General features: G+C 37.8%; 1 protein-coding gene across 1 annotated transcript in view; it reads right to left on the bottom strand.

Moving 5' to 3' along the window:
• The window catches only part of CSRNP3 (cysteine and serine rich nuclear protein 3), a 210,885-nt gene that overhangs the window by 11,980 nt on the left and 174,209 nt on the right, over nt 1–24,696 (bottom strand). Inside the window, exon 5 of the mRNA XM_030327183.1 lies at nt 7,435–7,694. Coding sequence (XP_030183043.1) covers nt 7,435–7,694 — 260 coding nt within the window. The remainder of the gene's footprint in view (nt 1–7,434; nt 7,695–24,696) is intronic.

Here is a 24,696-nt window from a genome sequence, read left to right as displayed (position 1 = left end):
TTCCCTTCCCTTATGTTCATCAAGTGAAGTCATATGATATTCGTCTTTCTCTGACTGACTAATTTCACTTAGCACAATACCCTCCAGTTCCACCCACGTAGTTGCAAATGGCAAGATTTCATTCTTTTTGATTGCCAAGTAATACTCCATTGTATATATATATACCACATCTTCTTTATCCACTCATCCATCGATGGGTATTTGGGCTCTTTCCATACTTTGGCTATTGTTGATAGTGCTGCTATAAACAGGGGGGTGCTTATGTCCCTTTGAAACAGCACACCTTTGGATGCCTAGTAGTGCAATTGCTGGGTTATAGGATAGTTCTATTTTTAGTTTTTTGAGGAACCTCCATACTGTTTTCCAGAGTGGCTGCACGAGTTTGCATTCCCATTAAGTCATATCTTGAATGAAGACTAAGGGGTAGGCTTATCACATTTGAGTATGACAAGATGAAGTTTATTCAAATTAAAGAACAAACTTCATTGATCACAGGTCATGTTCAGCAGTAAAGAGAATTCTTGCCCTGGAGATGTATAAAGTTTTGATTTACAGGATGAAGCGGAATTGGTTTACCTGGGCTTTGTTTGTTTTCTTGCTTTTTGTTGCTCTTTTATTTACTATCAGTTTAATATGAACAAACAAATTGATCAAGGTCTAAAAAGCTACTGTATCTTTTAGTGTATTCTCAGGGATAGGGCATCCCTAACTTGGGAGAGGATATTATAACATATTCCTATACACCAGATAGATCCCATCTGGAGTACAATGTCCAGATCAAGTACCATATTTTGAGGTAGACATTAACAAACAGCATTATATCCAGGAGAACTTAACCGAGCTCATAAAAGTTCTGAAATCCATGCCCTAGGAGGATTAGTAGAAAGAACTAAGGATGTTTAATCCTATAGAACTGAAACACAAGGAGCCCACATAGCCTACTGTCAAACATTTGCATATTCATCACTACTGCTTTCAAACACTTGGAGTTTAGAGAACAGGGACAGGATTTATTCTGTGTGCCTGGAGGGCAGAATTAGGGTCAAAAGATAGAATTAGATGGGAGCATACTAGTCAATGTAAAGAAGAACTTTCTAACAATTATAGCTGGATAAATAGAATTGGTTATCTCAAAAAGCAGTGTGCTCTTGGCATCAAAGATGTGGAGTAAGTGGCTTTGTACTGGTCATATATTTGATAGAAAGAATTTTGGTTTTGCGGTATGAGTTGGATAGACAACGTAGTCACTAATTCTCTGGCAAACTAAAGAGAAATATTCATGTTATTTTGATATTCAGTCAAATCCTATAGTATAATTCTTCTGCTCATTAGTTGCTAACAGCAGGTGGCAAATTGGAACCAATTTAATTATGCCCTCAAAGAACCAGGAAGATTTGATTATTGTCTCAGCCTATAAGAAATTCAACAACCTGGATTCACAATGTGTCTGTGGCTTATGTACCACCACAAAAATCACCAGAAAGGAGGATAATATCAACATACAAGACACATAAACTTTCATATGTTCCATTATCCCCCTTTCTGGTTTAGATCAACATTGCTTCTTCTAGTGGTGGCTATTAAGCCAAATGAATCCAGCAGTGTGCTGGTAGATATTTAACAATGATGTCTCTGGGAAAAAAAAAAAGTTCTAATATGTTGTGATTGTCAAGTCCCATGGTGTAAATAGTCTCATCATGGCTGATTTTAAACTACTATTGGGAAGATGTATGCACAATACACCTCAGTGAGCATCTTTTGTGGCTCTAGCACACCACTGGATGCATTTCATAGTTTGATAAGGAGAATCTGTTAAATCGATTACTCCTGAACCAGAGGATCAATGTGTATTGCATAAGAAGAATATAAAGATTTGATTACATATGCTTAATTGTTCCATTAAAGTTAAAATATCAGCAGTATTTTAAAAGAACATATTCTTTAATGTATTGCATTTGCCCAGAGCTGAAGCCCAGTCTGTCAGTCTCCATCACTTTGATTAGGTATATTTTTTCTGTACTTGTTAAAATAGGTTGTGCACATGACACAACAGGTGTTTGGCAGGTATCAAAGTTTTTCATTTGGTGTTGGAGCAGGGCTCCATTTAAGGATACATTCTGGAAGCACTGGCACTAAGTATGCTCTTGAGCAAGTTCTACGGAGTCTAACAGTGAAGTTCCATAAGGATAAATGAAGTTAAAATATACCATGGCCAGCAGACCCTGACTCATCTAATAGAGAACTATAGAACCAGGATGTGGTTAAAGACATATCCAAAAATTTAGAAACTATAGACTTGAGATAATAGCCTATGTCAACCATTTCTTACAACCCCCCAATCCTTTACATCTTCCAGAGCATGTAGGATATTTACCTAGAGGTTAGTAAATCATGAGACTGTTGAAGGGATATGAGGAACAAGGCTGGAGGTGAAGGGGGGAGAATTATGTTGCATGGGTAAGTCACTAAGTGAATAAAGCCCAGCCTTAAATATGAGATTTGGGATGAAGAAAATTTAAATAGTTTTAAAAGGTTGATTATTAAAGGAAGTTATCAACTGGCAACTTTTTTTTTCTTTTTTAAGAAAGAGAGCATACAACCAAGCATTACTCAAGGAACACATGACTGAAAAATTGAGAAAAGTATATAACCCCTGGAAGTAACTGGAAATGGTACCAGAGTAGCGATAGGCCTTTGATCTTAGAAAGGAGAAAAAGAACAAAGTTGGAAAAACATTGAGAAAGAGAAGCCAGTCAAAGCTGTGAAAGCTAAATTAAATTTCCTAGAACAAGGTAGTAGAATCCAGTAAGATATAACCCAGAGGCAATTGGAATGCCAAGGCTCTTTGAAACATAAATGGCTGCCTAATGCATTTTACAGATACATGTGAAATGGGAATAAAGGCTAATGTAATTGTTCAACAATGTGGTGCAGATGATGAAATATAAGCACTTAATTTGGAAGAGTACAGTATTAACATGACTGCCTTGATTACTGTGAAGAGTATGACATGTTTGAATGGGCTTGACAGGGAAGACGGACTATTCTCTGCAATGCAGAAATCTCAAACTAGTTATTTCTTCTAGGAACAACCATTTTATTCAATCAGCTTTGTGTATTGATGGTTTTTTGACAATGTTTTGAGCACCACCACCACCACCAAAAAAGACGCTTGAACCCCCAAACAGAATCGGATGTGTTCTACAAATCTAATTGCATATATTATTTCCCAACGTGTCTAATTTATAATTTGATTAAGAGATGGATTACTAAATAAGAATCAGTTTTACAAGGAAAAACTAAATTCCTATTCTTATTCTGCTTCCAAAATATTTATTATAAGAGAACATCAAGAAGTATGTAGTGAGTGTTTCTGTTTACTGATCTTTCACTATTAAGGCCCCATTGGAAGAGGTGTCATTGCATTAGTGGGTTCTCTGTTTGGAACCTAGAGAAACACCCTGTAAAGACATGAGGCACAGTGGAGGGAGAACTTCTCATTACTGTTCTAGGCTGTTGGTTCTCAAATAAGGAAAAGGGATACTACCCAGTTCCAGGTCCAATGAGTTTCCTGTGGTGTTTTATCTGGTCTCCATGGAGAGGACCTTGGGAAATGTTTATCTTGTCAGATGGGCCTTTTCTGTCCTCACTCAATAGCCAGCTTGCTGCTCCTCACAGAGAACCACCTCCAGTCAAAGCCAGAGTTGAAGTTTGTCTTTAACAATCCTTACTTTCCTTTTTCAGTCCTTCTCTGTGCCAGGGACCTTCCTGCTGCCCCAGTCAAAATAATGGAATCAATTTAGCTACACTTATTTTGTTACTTACCTTAGAGATATTAATATTTCAAGACAAAATGATACATTAGAAGTGAAATTCCAAGTACCAAAGTGAAATTTTTGGATAGTTAATGTTTTTGGATAGCTAATTTTAGATTTGGGATAGCCAAACCTTAGGTAAATATAGTTGATGATATTTTAAAAATCATAAAACTTAATATACTAGAGGAATTATAATTAAAGTATACAACTGTTTCTTCTCAGATTTTTTTTTTAGCAAACTAGTCCACATTACTATAGTCTTTTATTAGGTTCATGTGGTATGGTTCTGAGTTTCTAAATATTTTCAGTACAATGAAGCTATGATGAGATCGCCTTAGAATCCCATTATCTTTTTGCCTGGTATTCATCTGAAAGGAGCAATGACATCCAAATATCTTCTTTTTATATCTTCACCAAAAGGGAAATCTGCATGTTTTCACTTACCAATGACAAACCTTGGCTTGCCATAACACCCACTCGAATGACTGCCTCTCCAACTTCCAACACTAAGAACAATAAAAAAGAAATATGGGGGTGCCTGGGTGCTCAGTCAGTTAAGTGCCTGACTCTTGATTTTGGGTCAGGTCATGATCTCATGGTTTGTGGGTTCAAGCCCTGCACTGGGCTCCACACTGGCAGTGTGGAGCCTGTTTAGGATTCTTTCTTTCTCACTCTCTCTCTTGGTCCCACCCTTGCTCTGTCTCTCTCTCAAAAAAAATAAATAAACTTTAAAAAAAAATTTAAAAAATGAATAAATAGCGGGATGCTTTTTCTTCTTCTTCTTCTTCTTTTCTTCTTCAGCTTAGTAAAGAAAACAGCATAAAAGCAGCTGAATATAAATTATAATATCAGAATAAATTACTGCCTTATATGGAAGGTTCCTGTGGGTGTGTGGCTCTTCCTAACATTCATCACAGGTATAATGTGCCTCAAAGTTCACCATAATAAATCTTTTGGTTCTCAGAATTATAGTCTCCCAGCTGTTAAAAACCACTTCACACAGTACCAAACTCTAGAAAGGTATGACTCCCTATAGGTACAGAGATTGTCTTTCCCAATGCCTAGAGGGGGTGATCAATTAATTTTAGAATAGGAAGTAACAGGATAATATAACCGATTTTCTATTGAGTGAGTCAGTGTTTAACATCATTGTGCTTCTTTTTCTTCAGTACACATGGCCTCATAATTTACCTATCCCGCTGGGTCTTTGTTAAGATTAAATTAAATAATGTTTATAGAATGCCTGGGAAATAAAAATCACTTAATGAATGGCAGCCATTAGTATTGTTTGAGTTTAGAGAATGACTTTGTTCTTTGAGGAGGGTGTAGAGTTGGTTTGCAGTAGGTTAGAAAGGCAGAGGGTGGATTTCAGAAGAAAATTTAGAATTATTATTAAATTAAGCTATATGCAAAGCGATCATGAAAAACAACAATAATAGCAGATTGCTACCAAAAAAGATCCCAAGGGACTTTCAGTGAAACTTGTCAAAAATACCATCAAAGGAAATAGAGACATACTCTAGGCTAGGGTTGTGTCTAGGTTAATTTGAACAAATGCCTTCTTATACAATTGGGAACAAGGCAGATATACAAATTGCAGAATACATAAAAACAAGGTATTTTATTTTATTAAAACAAATTTTTTTTTCAATGTTTATTTATTTTTGACAGAGAGAGACAGAGCATGAACGGGGGAGGGGCAGAGAGAGAGGGAGACACAGAATCGGAAACAGGCTCCAGGCTCTGAGCCATCAGCCCCGAGCCTGACGCGGGGCTCGAACTCACGGACCGCGAGATCGTGACCTGGCTGAAGTCGGACGCTTAACCGACTGCGCCACCCAGGCGCCCCAAACAAGGTATTTTAAAACACACAGCACACCTCTGCGCCTGGAAACTAAAGGTACAGGTAACGCAGGTGTGCTTATGGTCTTCAGCTATTTAACAAGAGGCTCTTTATGTTAAGTATCCTGGATTACCTAAAAAAGATTTCCTTTGTCATTAGATAATGATGAGAGAGCATTTCCTATATATTGATAGGCTGATGGATCAGCACATATTTAAAGATTGTCTTGGTTGATGAAAGACAGTTTCTGAGCTATGTTTCTCTCCACTTCATCTCTAATGTGGCCTGGACACCTCTTTGACATCTCTTTAATGACCCAAAAGCCTCTCAAAAATCAGTATGTCCCAAAATAATCTCATTATCTACCTCTTCCCTTCTGATCCCAGCCCCAACCTGCTCCACTTCCCGGATTCCTTGCCATACCCTCGTCATAGAGAAAGGTACTATTACCCACAACCTGTTCAGTTTTGTAAGCCAGAAATTTAGGAATCATTCTTGACTATACCCCTCTTTTCCTTTCAAATCCAGTCTGTCATCAGGAACTGTTGATTTTACTCCCCAAATTTCTCCCTCTGTCCATTTCTCTTCATCTTTCCCACCATCAGTCTAGCTAATCTATCAACATCTCTCCTGAACTACTGTGATAGCCTGTTAACTGGTCTAACTCTGTATGTTCCCCTACCAACATGGCAACCCTTAACCCCAAACTATACTCACATCACAGCACGAACCAGATCTTATTATTCTACCACTCTGTACCCTGACCCACGCTTAAAACTCTTGGATGACTTTTGATGTTCTTAGTATGAAGAGAAAAAAAAAATGCCTTAGCATGATCTACAAGGCCCTGTCCTGCCTTCTTCAGGTATAATCTACTTCATGAATAATCTATTGTTTTTGTCTCTGCTCCAGCCACACTAGCCTTTGTGTGCTCACTGTGCTTCGTCTGGCACAAGGCAGTTCTGGCTCTTCCTGCTGCCTGGACCACTCTTGCCAACCCTTTGGCCTAGTTATCTGTTCAGATTTCAGTTCAGTCGTCACTTCCTTGAAGAAACCTTCCTTGACCTCTGGACCATATCAGTTCCCTGTTACTACTTTCAGAACCCCTTGCAACTCTCCTTTACAGCTTTTAAATTTTTTTTTCAACGTTTTTTATTTATTTTTGGGACAGAGAGAGACAGAGCATGAACGGGGGAGGGGCAGAGAGAGAGGGAGACACAGAATCGGAAACAGGCTCCAGGCTCCGAGCCATCAGCCCAGAGCCGAGCCATCAGCCCAGAGCCTGACGCGGGGCTCGAACTCACAGACCGCGAGATCGTGACCTGGCTGAAGTCGGACGCTTAACCGACTGCGCCACCCAGGCGCCCCTCTCCTTTACAGCTTTTAATGAAGCTGTGAGTTTATTTTGTTTACATGATTGATGTTTTTCTTTCCTATTAATATGGAAGTTCCAGGAGATAAGGGACCACATCTATTTTTGAGACCATTTGGCCCCAACCCCAGTAGAGGGTGCATGACCTAGTAGCACACAATAACAAATATTTATTGAATGAATGAATAAATGATGTCAGGTAAGTTTTCCACATTGTTTGCAGTGAAGACACTTTACTGTTTTTTGCATAAAAGGAAAAAAAAAAAAGCCTTAGCAGGCAGTCTGTTGTGTAAAATGTCCAGTTTGGTCAATGAATATAAATATGAAAATGGTTAATTCAACCAAATCAAGGTAAGGTTATAAGGTTTTGCAAAAAGTGAGTTCCTAATGATTTTTTTTACCTTTAGTTTCAAAGAGTTCAGTTTTTCCTCCCTGAGGTGTTCTCTCAACATCTCCCGGTGGAGCCTCTCCTGTTCTCTTGCAAATTCACCAAGAGTGTACTGGCGCACACTGTTATGGCGGCTGGACATGCCCAGGGTGCTACCCCCTTGACTGGGCACGCTCGTGAAGCCTTGCCTCCTGGTGAAGTAGTACACGGTGACACAGCTAAAATGCACATTCTTTGTCCTTAGCCGCTTCTCCCTTTTGAGGATGGAGGAAGCTGAAAGAGAAAGAAACAGTTCAGTGAACACCTAGGGCAGCAGTCTTCAGATGAGGTGAAGAATTAAAAAATGCCATTTGATGCTATTGAATCTATTGTCAACCCTTTCTGGCTGGGAGACACTAAAAATGTTCTATCTGAGAGCTGGCACAGATTTCTATTTCCTTTCTTAAATTTTCCTCCAGCTATAGTGGAGTAGACTTTTAAGTCCTCTATAATGGTAGTCTAAGCAAACTTTCAGGAAAGTTGCCAATAGTCTGTGAGTCAGTGGCAGAATTTAATTTATTTCCCCTAGCATCTTAAGTTTGGATTTTGTGGTTCTTCACATGAGTTGTATCATACTATAATCAGAAAAGACATACTACAAACTCCTATATTTTGGATATTATTTTGATATTGAGGGCACTTGGCAAAAAAATGTCTATGAATTTTAGAAAATTTTAAAAAGCAATAAAAACCTTACAAAAAAGGTTTACTGGCACTATTAAGACATTTTCACAAGCTAAATTTAACAAAGTTTTCATCTGATAAGAACCCTACTAACTAGCATTACAGACAGTAGGATTTTAATATAAGTGTACATTGAGGCAATTGAAAATGGCTATGAAATACATTAGAATCTTTATTATTAGTTGGGGACATCAAGATGCATTAAGCATCATGGAAGTTTGAGATATATACCATAGTTGAGAAAAAGAGAGGCACACATTATAAACATGAGCTTTTTAGAGTTAGAAGACATGCTAGACATCATCTCACCCCGTCTTTCTATTTTATAAAGTAACCCAGACTTGCAGAATTTGAGTTTTTTTCAATGTAGGTAGTTAGTGGAAAAGGTAAACTTAAACCAGCAATTCCCCAATCTGGTGCCATATTATATGATATTTCTCCATTGCAGAAAGAAAAGTACACTGAATTGAGGAGAAAAATACAGAATCATGCTCTTAGGGATCATTTCAGCTACTCCCCTACCAATATGTTGAAGTTCTAACGCTCAGCACCCCAGGATGTAACCTTATTAGGGTTACACAGGTGATTTTTACACAGGTGATCGAGTTGAGGTAAGGTCATTAGGGTGGGTGTCAATGCAGTATAACTGGTGTCCATATAAAAAGGGAGAATTTAAACACACATACATGGAGGGATGATGTAAAGAGACAGGGAGAAGTCCATGTGAAGGTGGATACAAAGATTAGGAGTATACTGCAAAAAGCCGAGATGCCTTGGGCTACCAGAAGCTGGAAATGCAAGGAAAGCTACAGTTTTCAGAGAGAGCATGGTTCTGCTAACACGCTGATTTCAATCTAGTCTCCAGAATGGTGAGACAAGAAATTTCTGTTGTCCTAAGCCACTGAGTTAGCGGAACTTTGTTTCAGCAGCCTTAGGAAACTAATATGCATGCTCAGGTAGACAAATAGACAGAAACAATGCACTGAGCAAAAATCCTTGGATAGCCACCAGTAATATAAGCTAACATTTATGGAGTGCTTCCCATGAATTATCTCATTTTATCCTTACAACTCCTTGGGTTGATATTACCTGTGTCTCCATTTGAGGAAACCAAGTCACCAAAGGGTTAATAACATTGCCAAAGTCATATAAGGAGAAGTGAAGCTGGAATTTATTATTCCAAGGTCCAGGGAGTTGAACAAGGCTGAGTCTTGGTGTCATACTACTTCTGGTAGATGTCAACTGCTGCTGCTTTCAAAGATGATTTTGATTTGGAAGGTTGCGTAAGCAATGAAAGAAAAGGGACTACAATATCACTTTGCATTTGTTTAAGAATCTTCTTCCAAAAGGGTTCAAGTTCCTTTGCCTCATACCCTCCCCCCCACCTTAAAACATTCAAACCAAATGCAGAGAGGCTGTTATGATTAATCACATTTCACGAATTGACTTATTCAATAAATATAAACAAAGGGCCTACTACGTGCCAGGCACTTTCCAGATGATTGGATATATTGGTGAAAAAAACCCACATGGTGATTCCTGCCCACACGGAACTTCCATTTCCAGTGATGAGAAACTCAGACAGAATAACAGACTGAGAAGTTTATAGAGTAAGAGAAATAATGACATTTGGGCAAGAATTTCATCTTCCCAACTTCCCCCTCTTCTCTACTGTTCTACTTCTCCACAGGAGACCGCCAGAAAGCAAATACTTTCAAACGTGTACACAATTTTCCCATTTATGTATGTACATGTTCACTGCACATATTTGTACTCCTGCCAGCAGAGACAATTTTCAACTTTGATTTAGAAGCTCTGATCTGCTTCATAACGGTATGTTTAAATCATCTCAAAACAGGGAAGAATTTGTCAAAATGTAAAAGATTACCCTAGAAAGAAAAATTCAGCAACCTGACTAGTAATCTGCCACCCTATCTGACAGGCTCATCTGTCACCACCTTACAGCAGGCAAGAGCCTCTGGTTTTGGGTGATAGCCTTTAACCTTTTTCACTTTTGTTATTATTAAATGATGCCCTGAGACATTATCTTTCAAGGCCATGAATTTACAGATTAAAAAAAAAAGGTTTTAATGAACTCTTTAAAATAATTATTATAAACATCTCTGGTGATTTTATTACTAATCTTTAAAATATAATTCATGGTAGTCTAGACAAATTTCATTTTTAACATTTATTTAGACTTTTAGATTATAAGGATTCTCCAGTCTTCTGGATGGATCTATTGTGATATGAATCTACCATTTCCTAAAAAGCCAGATTACTTTTTTCCAAAAAGACAATTTTCTAAGGCTTCCAGGATAACAATCGTGGCAGGTTGTAGAGTCCCTTCACCTGGGCTCTTGGCTTTGCTAACATTGTCAAAGTGTGTTAGGATTGGATTGGTGTCAGTTCCTATCCATGGGGGTTTATAATTCAAACCTGTGCTTATCCTTTTTCTAGAATTTGCATATTATAAATAGCACCGTAAAAATAATGATCGAAACGCCTATGGATATATTTAAAAAGAAAGGCTTTGAAATACTATAAGATCAGCCTCCTGGGAGATATTTTAAATGTAGCTTTCCTGGATATAGGAGCCACCCACGTCTCTCTTCTGATGATTGAATTGGAGCACTAGAATGGGCCTTTATGGGCTATCTCCTGCCTCCAGGCTCCAATTTGACTAACATCACAAAATGAAGTCATAAAAAAAAGAGTGTGTGTTCTTCAAGCCTGGGACAAACAGGCCAAATTCACTCAGCACATCTGCCTTAGGGAATCTGAAACCTCCCTCATATGCCTACCTAGTAATTTGTGCCCTTTGCAGAATGACTGAACTCTACTTTGTGTCTCTACAGAGTCCAGAATTTACTTTACCACTGTGAGGTCAAGAGTGAATAAAAAAAGGGAGAAGGTGTCTTTCATTACTGCTTTGAAAAATAATTAGTCTATTTTCATACACACTAATTTTTTTGGTGTCTTTAAACTTGTTTCCTTTTATCCTATTCACAGTTACCACCCTGAAGCTCAGCGTCTAAATGCAACAGTACTCTGTGTGCTGCACAAGACCCAGCTCCTGAGAACACCACTATGGTTCCCATCAGGGTATGCTGGTTACTGTACAACGATCACATATAATGGAGATGATATTGATCTTGGTAAACTAAAGGAATAAACAGCACAGAGTGACTGATGTTAGCTATCTGCAGAAGCTATCTTTCCTAAAGTAATGCTTTGGAAATGAATGGAGAAGAGAATTGGAGAATTGCCTAATTCACAATTCCAGGATGAGAATGTAAGTAGGTAAAATAAAATAATCTGTACCATAAATCATATAAAGAGTCCATGAACAGAGTGGATTAAAAATGGAAGCCAAAACTAATAAGTTTTGATCAATATATCAAGGTATCACAACTGAATCAAATTAAGCTCTAAGAAAATTCAACTGAATTTGCTTCATTTCCACACTTATAAATGAACCTGTTCATACAAATTGGAATACACCTTCAGATCAACAAGAGTATCTAGTTGACTCATTAATTTTATTTCTTGCTGAAAATAATCAAATTTGTTTCAGATTTATAAGTCAGTCATTTCTGAATGTGGTTAGATGTGTTATTCCATCTGAGATTGCCTTCTATGCATGCAAGAAGTCATCACGTGTCTGGGCCTGAAAAATTGAAGACCAGATCTTAGACTACTGATTCCACTATTGGGCAGCCACTCTGGAACTAATGTTTGTTTGTTTTTTGTTAATTTTTTAAAATGTTTATTTATTTTTGAGAGAGAGAGAGAGAGAGAGAGACAGAGAGAGACAGAGTATGAGCAGGGGAGGGGCAGAGAAAGAGGGAGACAACAGAATCTGATGAAGGCTCCAGGCTCTGAGCTGTAAGCGCAGAGCCCGACACAGGGCTGAACTCACCAACTGCGAGATCATGACCTGAGCTAAAGTTGGATGCTTAAATGACTGAGCCACCCAGGCACCCGTGGAACTAATGTTTGAACAGCAAACTAGTTACCCTCACAAGGCACTTGTTCTTTGTAGTGTCAACAACTATCAGCAAAGCCCTGGTATAGCCAGAAATGCAGAGAGCAATAAACAGAATTATATTTTCTGGCACTAAATTTAGTACACAGAAGTTGAGAGTTTGTGGTCCAGTCTGTGGAAAATATTAATTCTACCATTTGGGTCTAAATTCAATAATATACTTCTCTCTCCTATGCACTATTCTCAGAAGGAAAATACCAGATGATCTGTAAGTCTATATATTGTGTTTATTTTTCATTTATTTGGGGGGAATTTAGTCTAAGCAAAATGAGATTACTGAAATTAACTTGTTTAGCTGGTAAGTCCTGGGCAAGAAAAACTCCTGTTTTTAGAAACATACACAGCAAACTAATCAGGGATTCTGAAAGTATGCATATTGCTTCTTACCTCTTGAGGAACAAATCAAGATCAAATCAGTTATGAAGTCATGAAACCTAGCTTACAAACAGAAAAATCCGGTCTCATCAGAAATATTTTATATAAAAAATTATCCTAATAGCTTAGATATTAAATCAATTTCCAATGGTTAAAGTTATTAAGATTACAAAAAATATGTCCTTAACCTTTACAAGTGACTTCTGTAAATGTTCTGTGATCATATTCTCCTGTACTTTACAGCTTGACATGATTGTCCAGGTTGGCCTTTCTTGATCAGGTGTCAACCACATGGTCTCAGACCCTAAACCACAAGAGTGAAAATGAATCCAACAGCCAAGGAATATAGGAGTAGTTTGTTTTTTTGTTTTTTTGTTTTTTTTTTCAACGTTTATTTATTTTTGGGACAGAGAGAGACAGAGCATGAACGGGGGAGGGGCAGAGAGAGAGGGAGACACAGAATCGGAAACAGGCTCCAGGCTCTGAGCCATCAGCCCCGAGCCTGACGCGGGGCTCGAACTCACGGACCGTGAGATCGTGACCTGGCTGAAGTCGGACGCTTAACCGACTGCGCCACCCAGGCGCCCCAGGAGTAGTTTCTTTGAAAGTGAAGTCTGTTTTGCTATTAAAAGCAATCCTTCCTTCTTCTAATTCTACCCTTTTATTCTTTTAAGTTACATCCTCAAGTTTTCTGAATATACTTGCCTTAGTCATATCTTTCATCATTAAAAAAAACTTTTTAAAATGTTTATTTATTTTAGAGAGAGACAGAGAGTGGGCAGGGGAGGGGCAGAGAGAGGGGGAGACACAGAATCTGAAGCAGCATCCAGGTTCTGAGCTGTCAGCACAGAGCCTGAAAGGGGCTTGAACCCACGAACCATGAGATCATGACCTGAGCTGAAGTCAGACCTTAACTGACTGAGCCACTCAGGTGCCCCATATCTTTCAATTTTTTGCTCAAGTAATGTATTTAGGGCAGTAGTAAATCATTCAAGTGGGAGAAACTCCAAAAGATTGATAATAAGGAAATACCGTGTGGCATGAGTGAATGAGAGGCAAAATGAAAGTAAAGACTAATTGGGGATATTTTCTTTCCAACCATGAACAGAATCCAAATTACCTCAAGTATGGGATGTAAAGTGATCTATTATCTACGGCCAAATCAGTGTTACATTATTGTATATTCAGTACGTTATTTTATACTCAGTTTTGAAGGATATAATGCACACACACACACACACACACAGAGTTATAAACAAAATAGAGAGACTCTCCCAAACACTGGACAGACAATACTGGGATACACCCAATATTTTGGAACTGAAGTGCTTTGCATTTCCAAAGAAGTAATCAGAACTGAGACAGAGTCAGGAAATGTAAGAAAATATCAGAATTCTCCAAAGAGACAGAAAATCATGGTTTTTTTCCTCCCCGTTTTATTACTGCCCTTTTACTATGAAATAGCATTCAAACACAAAAATCAAGGAAAAATAGCTCCCACTTACAGTGATGCTTGTGATGTCAAATCCAAGTTTGTATCTGGCTCCCTACAGAGTGGATGATAGCTCTAAATGCTTTTCAAATTATAGCACATCTCTCTCTTTAGGCTCTAAATGTCACTCTTCCCCATCGCAAACCAACCAAACAATCCATGTGCTAATAAAGGGACAAGGAGACCACACCATATAAAATATGATAGACATACATAAAAATCAGTCATCATTCTGATTTCAGTCCTTCTGTAGAGAAGGAAAAGCTTTAAAATTCTTAGGCAAGATTAGGTAGTTTAATCATTTAGCTGCACAAATTTTCCATTCTAATATTAAGTTGGAAATATTCGCAGTGCATTGCCCTCGAGACTAATAATGTCTTTTGTGAATTGCAGCTTCTAAGTTAAAAAATTCAAGATGACACCCTTTTGTTTAAGTCACCAGTTTGCAAAAACAAAATAAAACCAAAAACCCTCTCATATAAGACTGTAAGAAGTTTTCTGTCAAGATTTATCCAAATACTGCATATGCATTTAAACAAATAAAAAAATCAGCAAAAATAGAAATAATATAAAAAGATGACCCTTGGGGCTGGATGACTAAAGCTTTGTTTTGGATCATGAACATGCATGTCACGTCGTCGTCCATTCAGTCTGTCAGCTACGGCCACACAAGCAAACGAGAGAGCTGCACAGAGGGGACAAGCTTTCTCCTGAACCTCTCCAGACAGCTACAACCCAGGCTGCTGAGACACTGCAAGCTGGCTTTGACATTACAGAGGTGCTTTAACAGCATAATCATCCATTTGCAATTCTCAGCATAGAAAAAATGTAAGATTTACCACCCAAGATTCTGATGTGAATTTAGGATGCCGCATATGAAAACTGTGTCTGGGTATAAACTTTGACCTCCCAGCTTTGATGTCATTGATAATTAAAATGATTAACTAACAAAGAGTGATCATTTTTCAGAACTAGCTATTTTTTATGCACACATTTCCATTTTATTAAAGATATCCCCTATGCTTTCCCCCTAATTCTTCTGAATAAAAAAAAGGAAGAAATCATTTGTTCTAATATATGTTGGATATAAGGAATAAATACTATATTTTAAAGTTATAAAATTGAAATTGAAAAATTGAAGGGTCAAAAATTTTAAAAAGAAATCAATCATGTTCTCTTTTATATATAATCTTTTTTTATGTTCTATTTATTTTTGAGAGAGAGAAAAAGAGAGAGAACAAGCAGAGGAGGGTAGAGAGAGAGACACACACAAAATCTGAAGCAGGTTCCAGGCTCCAACCTGTCAGCACAGAGCCCAATGTGGGGCTTGAACCCACAAACTGGGAGACCATGACCTAGCTGAAGTCAGAGGCTTAACCGACTGAGCCACCCAGGTGCCCCTCTTTTATATATAATCTTAATATATAGTTGACTTAACGCCCCCCTTGCATTAATTTGACATTCTACTGCAAATGTGCTATGACTGCAGAGTGCCCCAGCCATCAACAGAAAGCACGACTGATATGGGGGATGGTGAGTTGCCAAATTAGAACATATTTAGATTAAACTAGAGATTAAATAATACCACTTAATGGGGAATGCAAGCTGGTGCAGCCACTCTGGAAAACAGTATGGAGGTTCCTCAAAAAACGAAAAATAGAACTACCCTATGACCCAGGAATTGCACTACTTGGCATTTATCCATGGGATATCCACAGGTGTGCTGTTTCGAAGGGACATATGCACCCCCCTGTTTATAGCAGCACTATCAACAAAAGCCAAAGTATGGAAAGAGCCCAAATGTCCGTCGATGGATGAGTGGATAAAGAAGATGTGGTATGTATATATAGCACATACATACACGTGGTATGTATGTATGTATATATATGGTATGTATATATACATATATACACATATATACGTATATATAGTATATATATGGTATGTATATATACCACATACATACATGTGATATGTATGTGTGTATACACACACACACACACACACAATCAAAAAGAATGAAATCTTGCCATTTGCAACTACGTCGGTGGAACTGGAGGGTATTGTGCTAAGTGAAATTAGTCAGTCAGAGAAAGACGAATATCATATGACTTTACTCATATGAGGACTTTAAGAGACAAAACAGATGAACATAAGGGAAGGGAAATGAAAATAATATAAAAACAGGGAGGGGGACAAAGCATAAGAGACTCATAAATATGGAGAACAAACAGGGTTAATGGAGGGGTTGTGGGAGGGGGATGGGCTAAATGGGTAAGGGGCACTAAGGAATCTACTCCTGAAATCATTGCTGCACTATATGCTAATTTGGATGTAAATTAAAAGAAATAAAATTAAATTTAAAAAAATACCACTGAGTGATAGACTGATTTTCATTCTAATTTTCCTTTTTCATCAAGTTAATCCCTCAAATTTACAGTAACTCATATCATGAATTTTGTTGTTTCAATTCTCTGTTGGACAAACAGTTTTTCTTCTGGTTCAACTTTGTTGTTATAGAGTACATCACTTAAATAAAATTTATGAATTCAAATCCACGCGTAACATATGTGAAACACAATGGGATATGAAAGTGTTTGCTAAATCTAGGCCCTGTATTCTGCTCAGTTTTGCTCAAAGCAGATTGAAAATTGGGAATATTTTTCCCCCTGGTCCAGAAACTCATTTAGTCACCTGACATTACTGGTAAGAACTATTTTTTATAGAATTTTCATCAAATTAAATCTTTTCTCTTTTCATCCTATGTACTTTTCTTTAGATAATATTAAAATTTTCCAAGGAATCTTGAAGATTTCTACAGAGTCAATGTTAACATTCACACATGGAGAATGTGGAACATATATTGTTACTCAGGTATTTATTTGTCTTCTTTTTAAAGAGTATTTCTTTATTGTAAGCATATTATGTTACTAATGAATTACAGAAAACATGATTATCCTGTCCCTGGACCTGGAAAATAATATTTAAGAAAAAAATTTTTAAATAAAGTAATCAATTAAAAATATGTATTCTAATAATTGCTAAAATCCATTGTACATATTACATCCATGAGCGTCTCAGTTCCATTAATATTTTCAGAATTATGTTATCTCCCTCATAGGAATATTACCAGGAATAATTACCTTTGTAAAAAGCCTTAAGAATCACAGATGGAAAACATTACATATGCAGGGTACTATCTTGGTGATGCTGTTAAACCAAATAAAAAGCATGTTCCTTTATTATCAGTGAGAAAATAAGGACTGCCTACTTCCCAGCTTGTTTCCTTAATTTCTCATACGTGCAATTAAACCCTAAAACTTCATGCTTAAGAAACACATTTCACTACTACTAAAGTAACAGTCATTTCCAAAATATATAAATTTACACTCCCATTTCATTAAAATCTCAACATGGATACCATCTTAAGACCAAACTGTTTCTTATTGGGAAAAAAGGTACTCGTTACTACACATAAATAATCGTAGTTCTGGCTGCAGTCCAAGATGTAAGCACTTTCCTCTGCTGTCTCAGCAATTCTCCTGATGTCAAAGACACATTAAAATAAATGGGAACCATATGGCTCTGCAGAATACCCGTACTCTTACAACGGAGAGGGCAATGCAATTCATTACCACCATCGGAGAAATATTTTGGGGACATGGAATATCTCAATGCAAAATAAAGCTGCATGAGGCAGGCCATTTGATTAAAATTCTCACACAATGACAGAGGAGACATTTGCTGTTCTTTAGCTCTGCTAACCTGTTTCTCTGCTCTTTACGTTTTTTCAAAACGACCATGAGCCTCTCCTGTTGGAAGAATTAAACGGCACTTTCCACCTGCTCAGTGACTTTCCCACACAGTATTTCATCTGGTCAAATAATATAGTCCTATAAAGCCTAATATATGATGGTAATCCAGGTCAGAACATCACTTAACAATAACAAAAAACAAAACAGAGCCGTCAAAAATAAGAGCAACAAAACTTTTCTAAGATCCAGTCATTCTGGAGAGCAACACTGGATCAAAGATTATACACTGAACTTTGACCTCTGCCAGGAAGGATAAAATCTGGAAGCATTTAAAAAAAAATATGTTACTCTAAAAAGCCTTTACTATATTTATCTCAAATAGAAATCCAAATCGTTGAGAAACATAAAAGGAAGAAATTCATCAGTGCTGTATTACTGGCTCCATATGTCAGAAATCTAAGTTTAAAAAAGAGATGTAGGACTTTAGAATTGGGATGAAAGATGAGGTTGGGAAGGCAGTGGGAGGAGGCAGCTGGGGTTACTGAGGTGCCTTCTGTTTCTTGGAAGTCAGTGAGTGATTTGAGATGGCTGGTAAATATCAAAAAACAAAGCAAAACAAAACAAAAAAACCCAAAAAACTTTTAACTATGATTTTTTTCTATAAATGTACCTTTAAAAATAATTTTAAAGTTCATTTATTTATTTTTTGAGACAGAGACAGCATGAGTGGGGGAGGGGCAGAGAGAGAGGGAGACCGAGAATCCCAAGCAGGTTCTGTACCGTCAGTGCAGAGTCTGGCGTGGGGCTCGAAACCACAAAACCAGGAGATCACAACCTGAGCCAAAACCAAGAGTCGGACACTTAATCAACTGAGCCACCCAGGCACCCCTATAAATGTACATATTTTTTGATTGAGAATATGCTTTTTTAAATATTGCCCTTATTGTTTTAACATTTTTTTTAAAACTATGAATTCTGCACAATGTCTGACATAGAATTACTACCCAATATCTAATAGAAAAATAAAAATGTCTACTCCAGATAGCCTTTCATAGACCCTCTAGAATGAGGTTGAGGAGGTGAGTGCTCTGTCTACACATCTCCAGGTCATCCCTGCCTTGGTACCGATATCATGAGTGTGGGTTTCTACTTCATTACCAGCTTAGCATCTAGGATACAAGGACCATATCTTACTCCCTGGGGAACTCTCAGTACACAACACACAGCTGGGCACCTAGACCTAGGACTTAGTTGATAAGTGTTTGTTTAACAAATTAGATGGATGAATAACTGAACTCTGGGCTAAGTAAGTATTTACATTTCTTAAATATATTTTCCTTAATTTTAAATGGTAAGATGACATTTAACAGCTTTCCCCTGAAGCTTCAGGGTCAATACATATTCCTCCCTCTCTTCCTCCCTTCCTTCCTCCCTCCCTCCCTCCTTCCCTCCCTGCTAGTCACTTTATTTTCTCAGGGTACTTTTCAGTGAAAAAAATTATGTATTGCAAAGAGGACACATTGCCCTTATAACTTGAGGGTACACATAACTTTTGTATTAGAAACCATTTGAAATATGCTATATTTTACATATCAGAAGATCTAACCTAACAAACCAACCCTGGCATCATAATAAACTTCTAAACAATCCATCAAGAATGAGCTTGTAAGTCCAATTCTAAAAAGCAAGTAGCTGGTAGGGGGAAGAGTTACCTGAATATTATAAAATGATTTTGAAAGAGAAATCCTGCTGATAAAATACTAATTAGTATTGACCTCCAGCAAAAATGTGACTGAAATTCCTGCCTTTAGCAGTCCATCAGTGACAGATCTACAAAATGATTCTATCTCTTAGTATTTAAATTGTCATCTTTGCCTTAGAGCAGTGACTGTCCTATAAAAATAAAGTCACGTTGCTCAAGATTTATTAAATTCCTATGAAATTTTATAATATATTGGCATGTTGTAAGACAGATAATTTTTCTCTTTTTGGTGGTAGTGGTGATGAGACAAAAGCTAAAAAAGGCCCAGTTGATGGCTTCCTGAGACAAGGAGCAGAAATAAGCAAGAAGAATTCTAAAATTTTACTAAAATGTAAGAGCAAGACAGAACTGAAGCCAGGCACGCTAGAACAGAAGTGGAATGAGGGTATAGATTTTTCACGTGTGGGACTGATTTTACCCGAAAGCTAAAAAGTTATCCTGTTGATGTTTCACAGATGGGGGACAAAAGACACGAGACTATTGGGTCTGAAATACACTTTACTGTTCACAGCACAACAAACAACATAAGCATCATGTTTCTGTTGGTGTTCTGTGTCCCCCAAATTGTCCCCAGGAGCAATACACAGGGATCACAGAAATGCCACACATAGTAGGTCTGCATTGTACCAAAGGCCTACTGAGCTTGGGAACCCACTGGTTTTTAGCATTCAGTAAGCAATCTTGTTCTTTGTCCCAGGAGGAGACATAACCCCACCCCTCAAGGTTGCTTCCTACAAACATTGAGAAATAGCCCATGTAAAGAGCAGTGCATTCTTGGCATCCTCAGAAAGACAAGTAGGAATGCAAAATCCTATGGAGGAGTGTCTCTGAACAGAATTTGCATTTATTTTGCTTATTCATATATCTCAAACACCTGGAATAGGGTCTGGCATACAGTAGATATTCAACACCAAGCTGTTTAATGAATGAGTGGGACTTATTGATAGGCTTCTACTCTTATTAAACACTGTAATTCTTGTGAGATGATCATTTCACAGGCATGTATATTGTAACTATCACTTAGTATGGGGAAGCATATGTATAACACATCAAGAAACAATCTTCCCTGCAAAGTGTCTATGAACTAAAGACTTTCCTAAAGAATGCTAAATGAGGTATTTCGATTCTTATGAAGTATAGCATTTTCCCTCTAGATCTCTTCATAGCTCACAGATACTTCCCTTTGCAAACCTCTTGCCAAAGGAGAGAATCAGTCCAAAGATCTTTAGAAGGATTTTGGCAGCTTCCAGGAGTGGTATCAGCTACAACGTTACTATCACACCTATGTGGCTTGTAGGGAAATATATACATTCTTAGCTATCTCCTGGATGCATAGCAGTCCCAAAGGATCTATGTTGTCCTTTTCTTTGCTACTTTTTTTTTTTTTATTTTGAGTCTGTTTTATTTATTTATTTTTTTTAAATGAAATTTATTGACAAATTGGTTTCCATACAACACCCAGTGCTCATCCCAAAAGGTGCCCTCCTCAATACCCATCACCCACCCTCCCCTCCCTCCCACCCCCCATCGACCCTCAGTTTGTTCTCAGTTTTTAACAGTCTCTTATGCTTTGGCTCTCTCCCACTCTAACCTCTTTTTTTTTTTTTTCCTTCCCCTCCCCCATGGGTTCCTGTTAAGTTTCTCAGGATCCACATAAGAGTGAAACCATATGGTATCTGTCTTTCTCTGTATGGCTTATTTCACTTAGCATTACACTCTCCAGTTCCATCCACGTTGCTACAAAGGGCCATATTTCATTTTTTCTCATTGCCACATAGTATTCCATTGTGTATATAAACCACAATTTCTTTATCCATTCATCAGTTGATGGACATTTAGGCTCTTTCCATAATTTGGCTATTGTTGAGAGTGCTGCTATGAACATTGGGGTACAAGTGCCCCTATGCATCAGTACTCCTGTATCCCTTGGATAAATTCCTAGCAGTGCTATTGCTGGGTCATAGGGTAGATCTATTTTTAATTTTCTGAGGAACCTCCACACTGCTTTCCAGAGCGGCTGCACCAATTTGCATTCCCACCAACAGTGCAAGAGGGTTCCCGTTTCTCCACATCCTCTCCAGCATCTATAGTCTCCTGATTTATTCATTTTGGCCACTCTGACTGGTGTGAGGTGATACCTGAGTGTGGTTTTGATTTGTATTTCCCTGATAAGGAGCGACGCTGAACATCTTTTCATGTGCCTGTTGGCCCTCTGGATGTCTTCTTTAGAGAAGTGTCTATTCATGTTTTCTGCCCATTTCTTCACTGGGTTATTTGTTTTTCGGGTGTGGAGTTTGGTGAGCTCTTTATAGATTTTGGATACTAGCCCTTTGTCCGATATGTCATTTGCAAATATCTTTTCCCATTCCGTTGGTTGCCTTTTAGTTTTGTTGGTTGTTTCCTTTGCTGTGCAGAAGCTTTTTATCTTCATAAGGTCCCAGTAATTCACTTTTGCTTTTAATTCCCTTGCCTTTGGGGATGTGTCGAGTAAGAGATTGCTACGGCTGAGGTCAGAGAGGTCTTTTCCTGCTTTCTCCTCTAAGGTTTTGATGGTTTCCTGTCTCACATTTAGGTCCTTTATCCATTTTGAGTTTATTTTTGTAAATGGTGTGAGAAAGTGGTCTAGTTTCAACCTTCTGCATGTTGCTGTCCAGTTCTCCCAGCACCATTTGTTAAAGAGGCTGTCTTTTTTCCATTGGATGTTCTTTCCTGCTTTGTCAAAGATGAGTTGGCCGTACGTTTGTGGGTCTAGTTCTGGGGTTTCTATTCTATTCCATTGGTCTGTGTGTCTGTTTTTGTGCCAATACCATGCTGTCTTGATGATGACAGCTTTGTAGTAGAGGCTAAAGTCTGGGATTGTGATGCCTCCTGCTTTGGTCTTCTTCTTCAAAATTCCTTTGGCTATTCGGGGCCTTTTGTGGTTCCATATGAATTTTAGGATTGCTTGTTCTAATTTCGAGAAGAATGCTGGTGCAATTTTGATTGGGATTGCATTGAATGTGTAGATAGCTTTGGGTAGTATTGACATTTTGACAATATTTATTTTTCCAATCCATGAGCAGGGAATGTCTTTCCATTTCTTTAAGTCTTCTTCAATTACCTTCATAAGCTTTCTATAGTTTTCAGCATACAGATCCTTTACATCTTTGGTTAGATTTATTCCTAGGTATTTTATGCTTCTTGGTGCAATTGTGAATGGGATCATTTTCTTTATTTGTCTTTCTGTTGCTTCATTGTTAGTGTATAAGAATGCAACTGATTTCTGGACATTGATTTTGTATCCTGCAACTTTGCTGAATTCATGTATCAGTTCTAGCAGACTTTTGGTGGAGTCTATCGGATTTTCCATGTATAATATCATGTCATCTGCAAAAAGTGAAAGCTTGACTTCATCTTTGCCAATTTTGATGCCTTTGATTTCCTTTTGTTGTCTGATTGCTGATGCTAGAACTTCCAGCACTATGTTAAACAACAGCGGTGAGAGTGGGCATCCCTGTCGTGTTCCTGATCTCAGGGAAAAAGCTCTCAGTTTTTCCCCGTTGAGGATGATGTTAGCTGTGGGCTTTTCATAAATGGCTTTTATGATCTTTAAGTATGTTCCTTCTATCCCGACTTTCTCAAGGGTTTTTATTAAGAAAGGGTGCTGGATTTTGTCAAAGGCCTTTTCTGCATCGATTGACAGGATCATACGGTTCTTCTCTTTCTTTTTGTTAATGTGATGTATCACGTTGATTGATTTGCGAATGTTGAACCAGCCCTGCATCCCAGGAATGAATCCCACTTGATCATGGTGAATAATTCTTTTTATATGCTGTTGAATTCGATTTGCTAGTATCTTATTGAGAATTTTTGCATCCATATTCATCAGGGATATTGGCCTGTAGTTCTCTTTTTTTACTGGGTCTCTGTCTGGTTTAGGAATCAAAGTAATACTGGCTTCATAGAATGAGTCTGGAAGTTTTCCTTCCCTTTCTATTTCTTGGAATAGCTTGAGAAGGATAGGTATTATCTCTGCTTTAAATGTCTGGTAGAACTCCCCTGGGAAGCCATCTGGTCCTGGACTCTTATTTGTTGGGAGATTTTTGATAACCGATTCAATTTCTTCGCTGGTTATGGGTCTGTTCAAGCTTTCTATTTCCTCCTGATTGAGTTTTGGAAGAGTGTGGGTGTTCAGGAATGTGTCCATTTCTTCCAGGTTGTCCAATTTGTTGGCATATAATTTTTCATAGTATTCCCTGATAATTGTTTGTATCTCTGAGGGATTGGTTGTAATAATTCCATTTTCATTCATGATTTTATCTATTTGGGTCATCTCCCTTTTCTTTTTGAGAAGCCTGGCTAGAGGTTTGTCAATTTTGTTTATTTTTTCAAAAAACCAACTCTTGGTTTTGTTGATCTGCTCTACAGTTTTTTTAGATTCTATATTGTTTATTTCTGCTCTGATCTTTATTATTTCTCTTCTTCTGCTGGGCTTAGGCTGCCTTTGCTGTTCTGCTTCTATTTCCTTTAGGTGTGCTGTTAGATTTTGTATTTGGGATTTTTCTTGTTTCTTGAGATAGGCCTGGATTGCAATGTATTTTCCTCTCAGGACTGCCTTCGCTGCGTCCCAAAGCGTTTGGATTGTTGTATTTTCATTTTCGTTTGTTTCCATATATTTTTTGATTTCTTCTCTAATTGCCTGGTTGACCCACTCATTCGTTAGTAGGGTGTTCTTTAACCTCCACGCTTTTGGAGGTTTTCCAGACTTTTTCCTGTGGTTGATTTCAAGCTTCATAGCATTGTGGTCTGAAAGTATGCATGGTATAATTTCAATTCTTGTAAACTTATGAAGGGCTGTTTTGTGACCCAGTATATGATCTATCTTGGAGAATGTTCCATGTGCACTCGAGAAGAAAGTATATTCTGTTGCTTTGGGATGCAGAGTTCTAAATATATCTGTCAAGTCCATCTGATCCAATGTCTCATTCAGGGCCCTTGTTTCTTTATTGACTGTGTGTCTAGATGATCTATCCATTTCTGTAAGTGGGGTGTTAAAGTCCCCTGCAATTACCACATTCTTATCAATAAGGTTGCTTCTGTTTATGAGTAATTGTTTTATATACTTGGGGGCTCCGGTATTC

Source organism: Lynx canadensis, chromosome C1 (genome assembly GCF_007474595.2).
Source record: "Lynx canadensis isolate LIC74 chromosome C1, mLynCan4.pri.v2, whole genome shotgun sequence".
In the NCBI taxonomy this organism is placed as follows: Eukaryota; Metazoa; Chordata; class Mammalia; order Carnivora; family Felidae; genus Lynx; species Lynx canadensis.
Note: the sequence above shows the minus strand (reverse complement) of the source record. Positions and strands in the feature narration are given on the sequence as shown.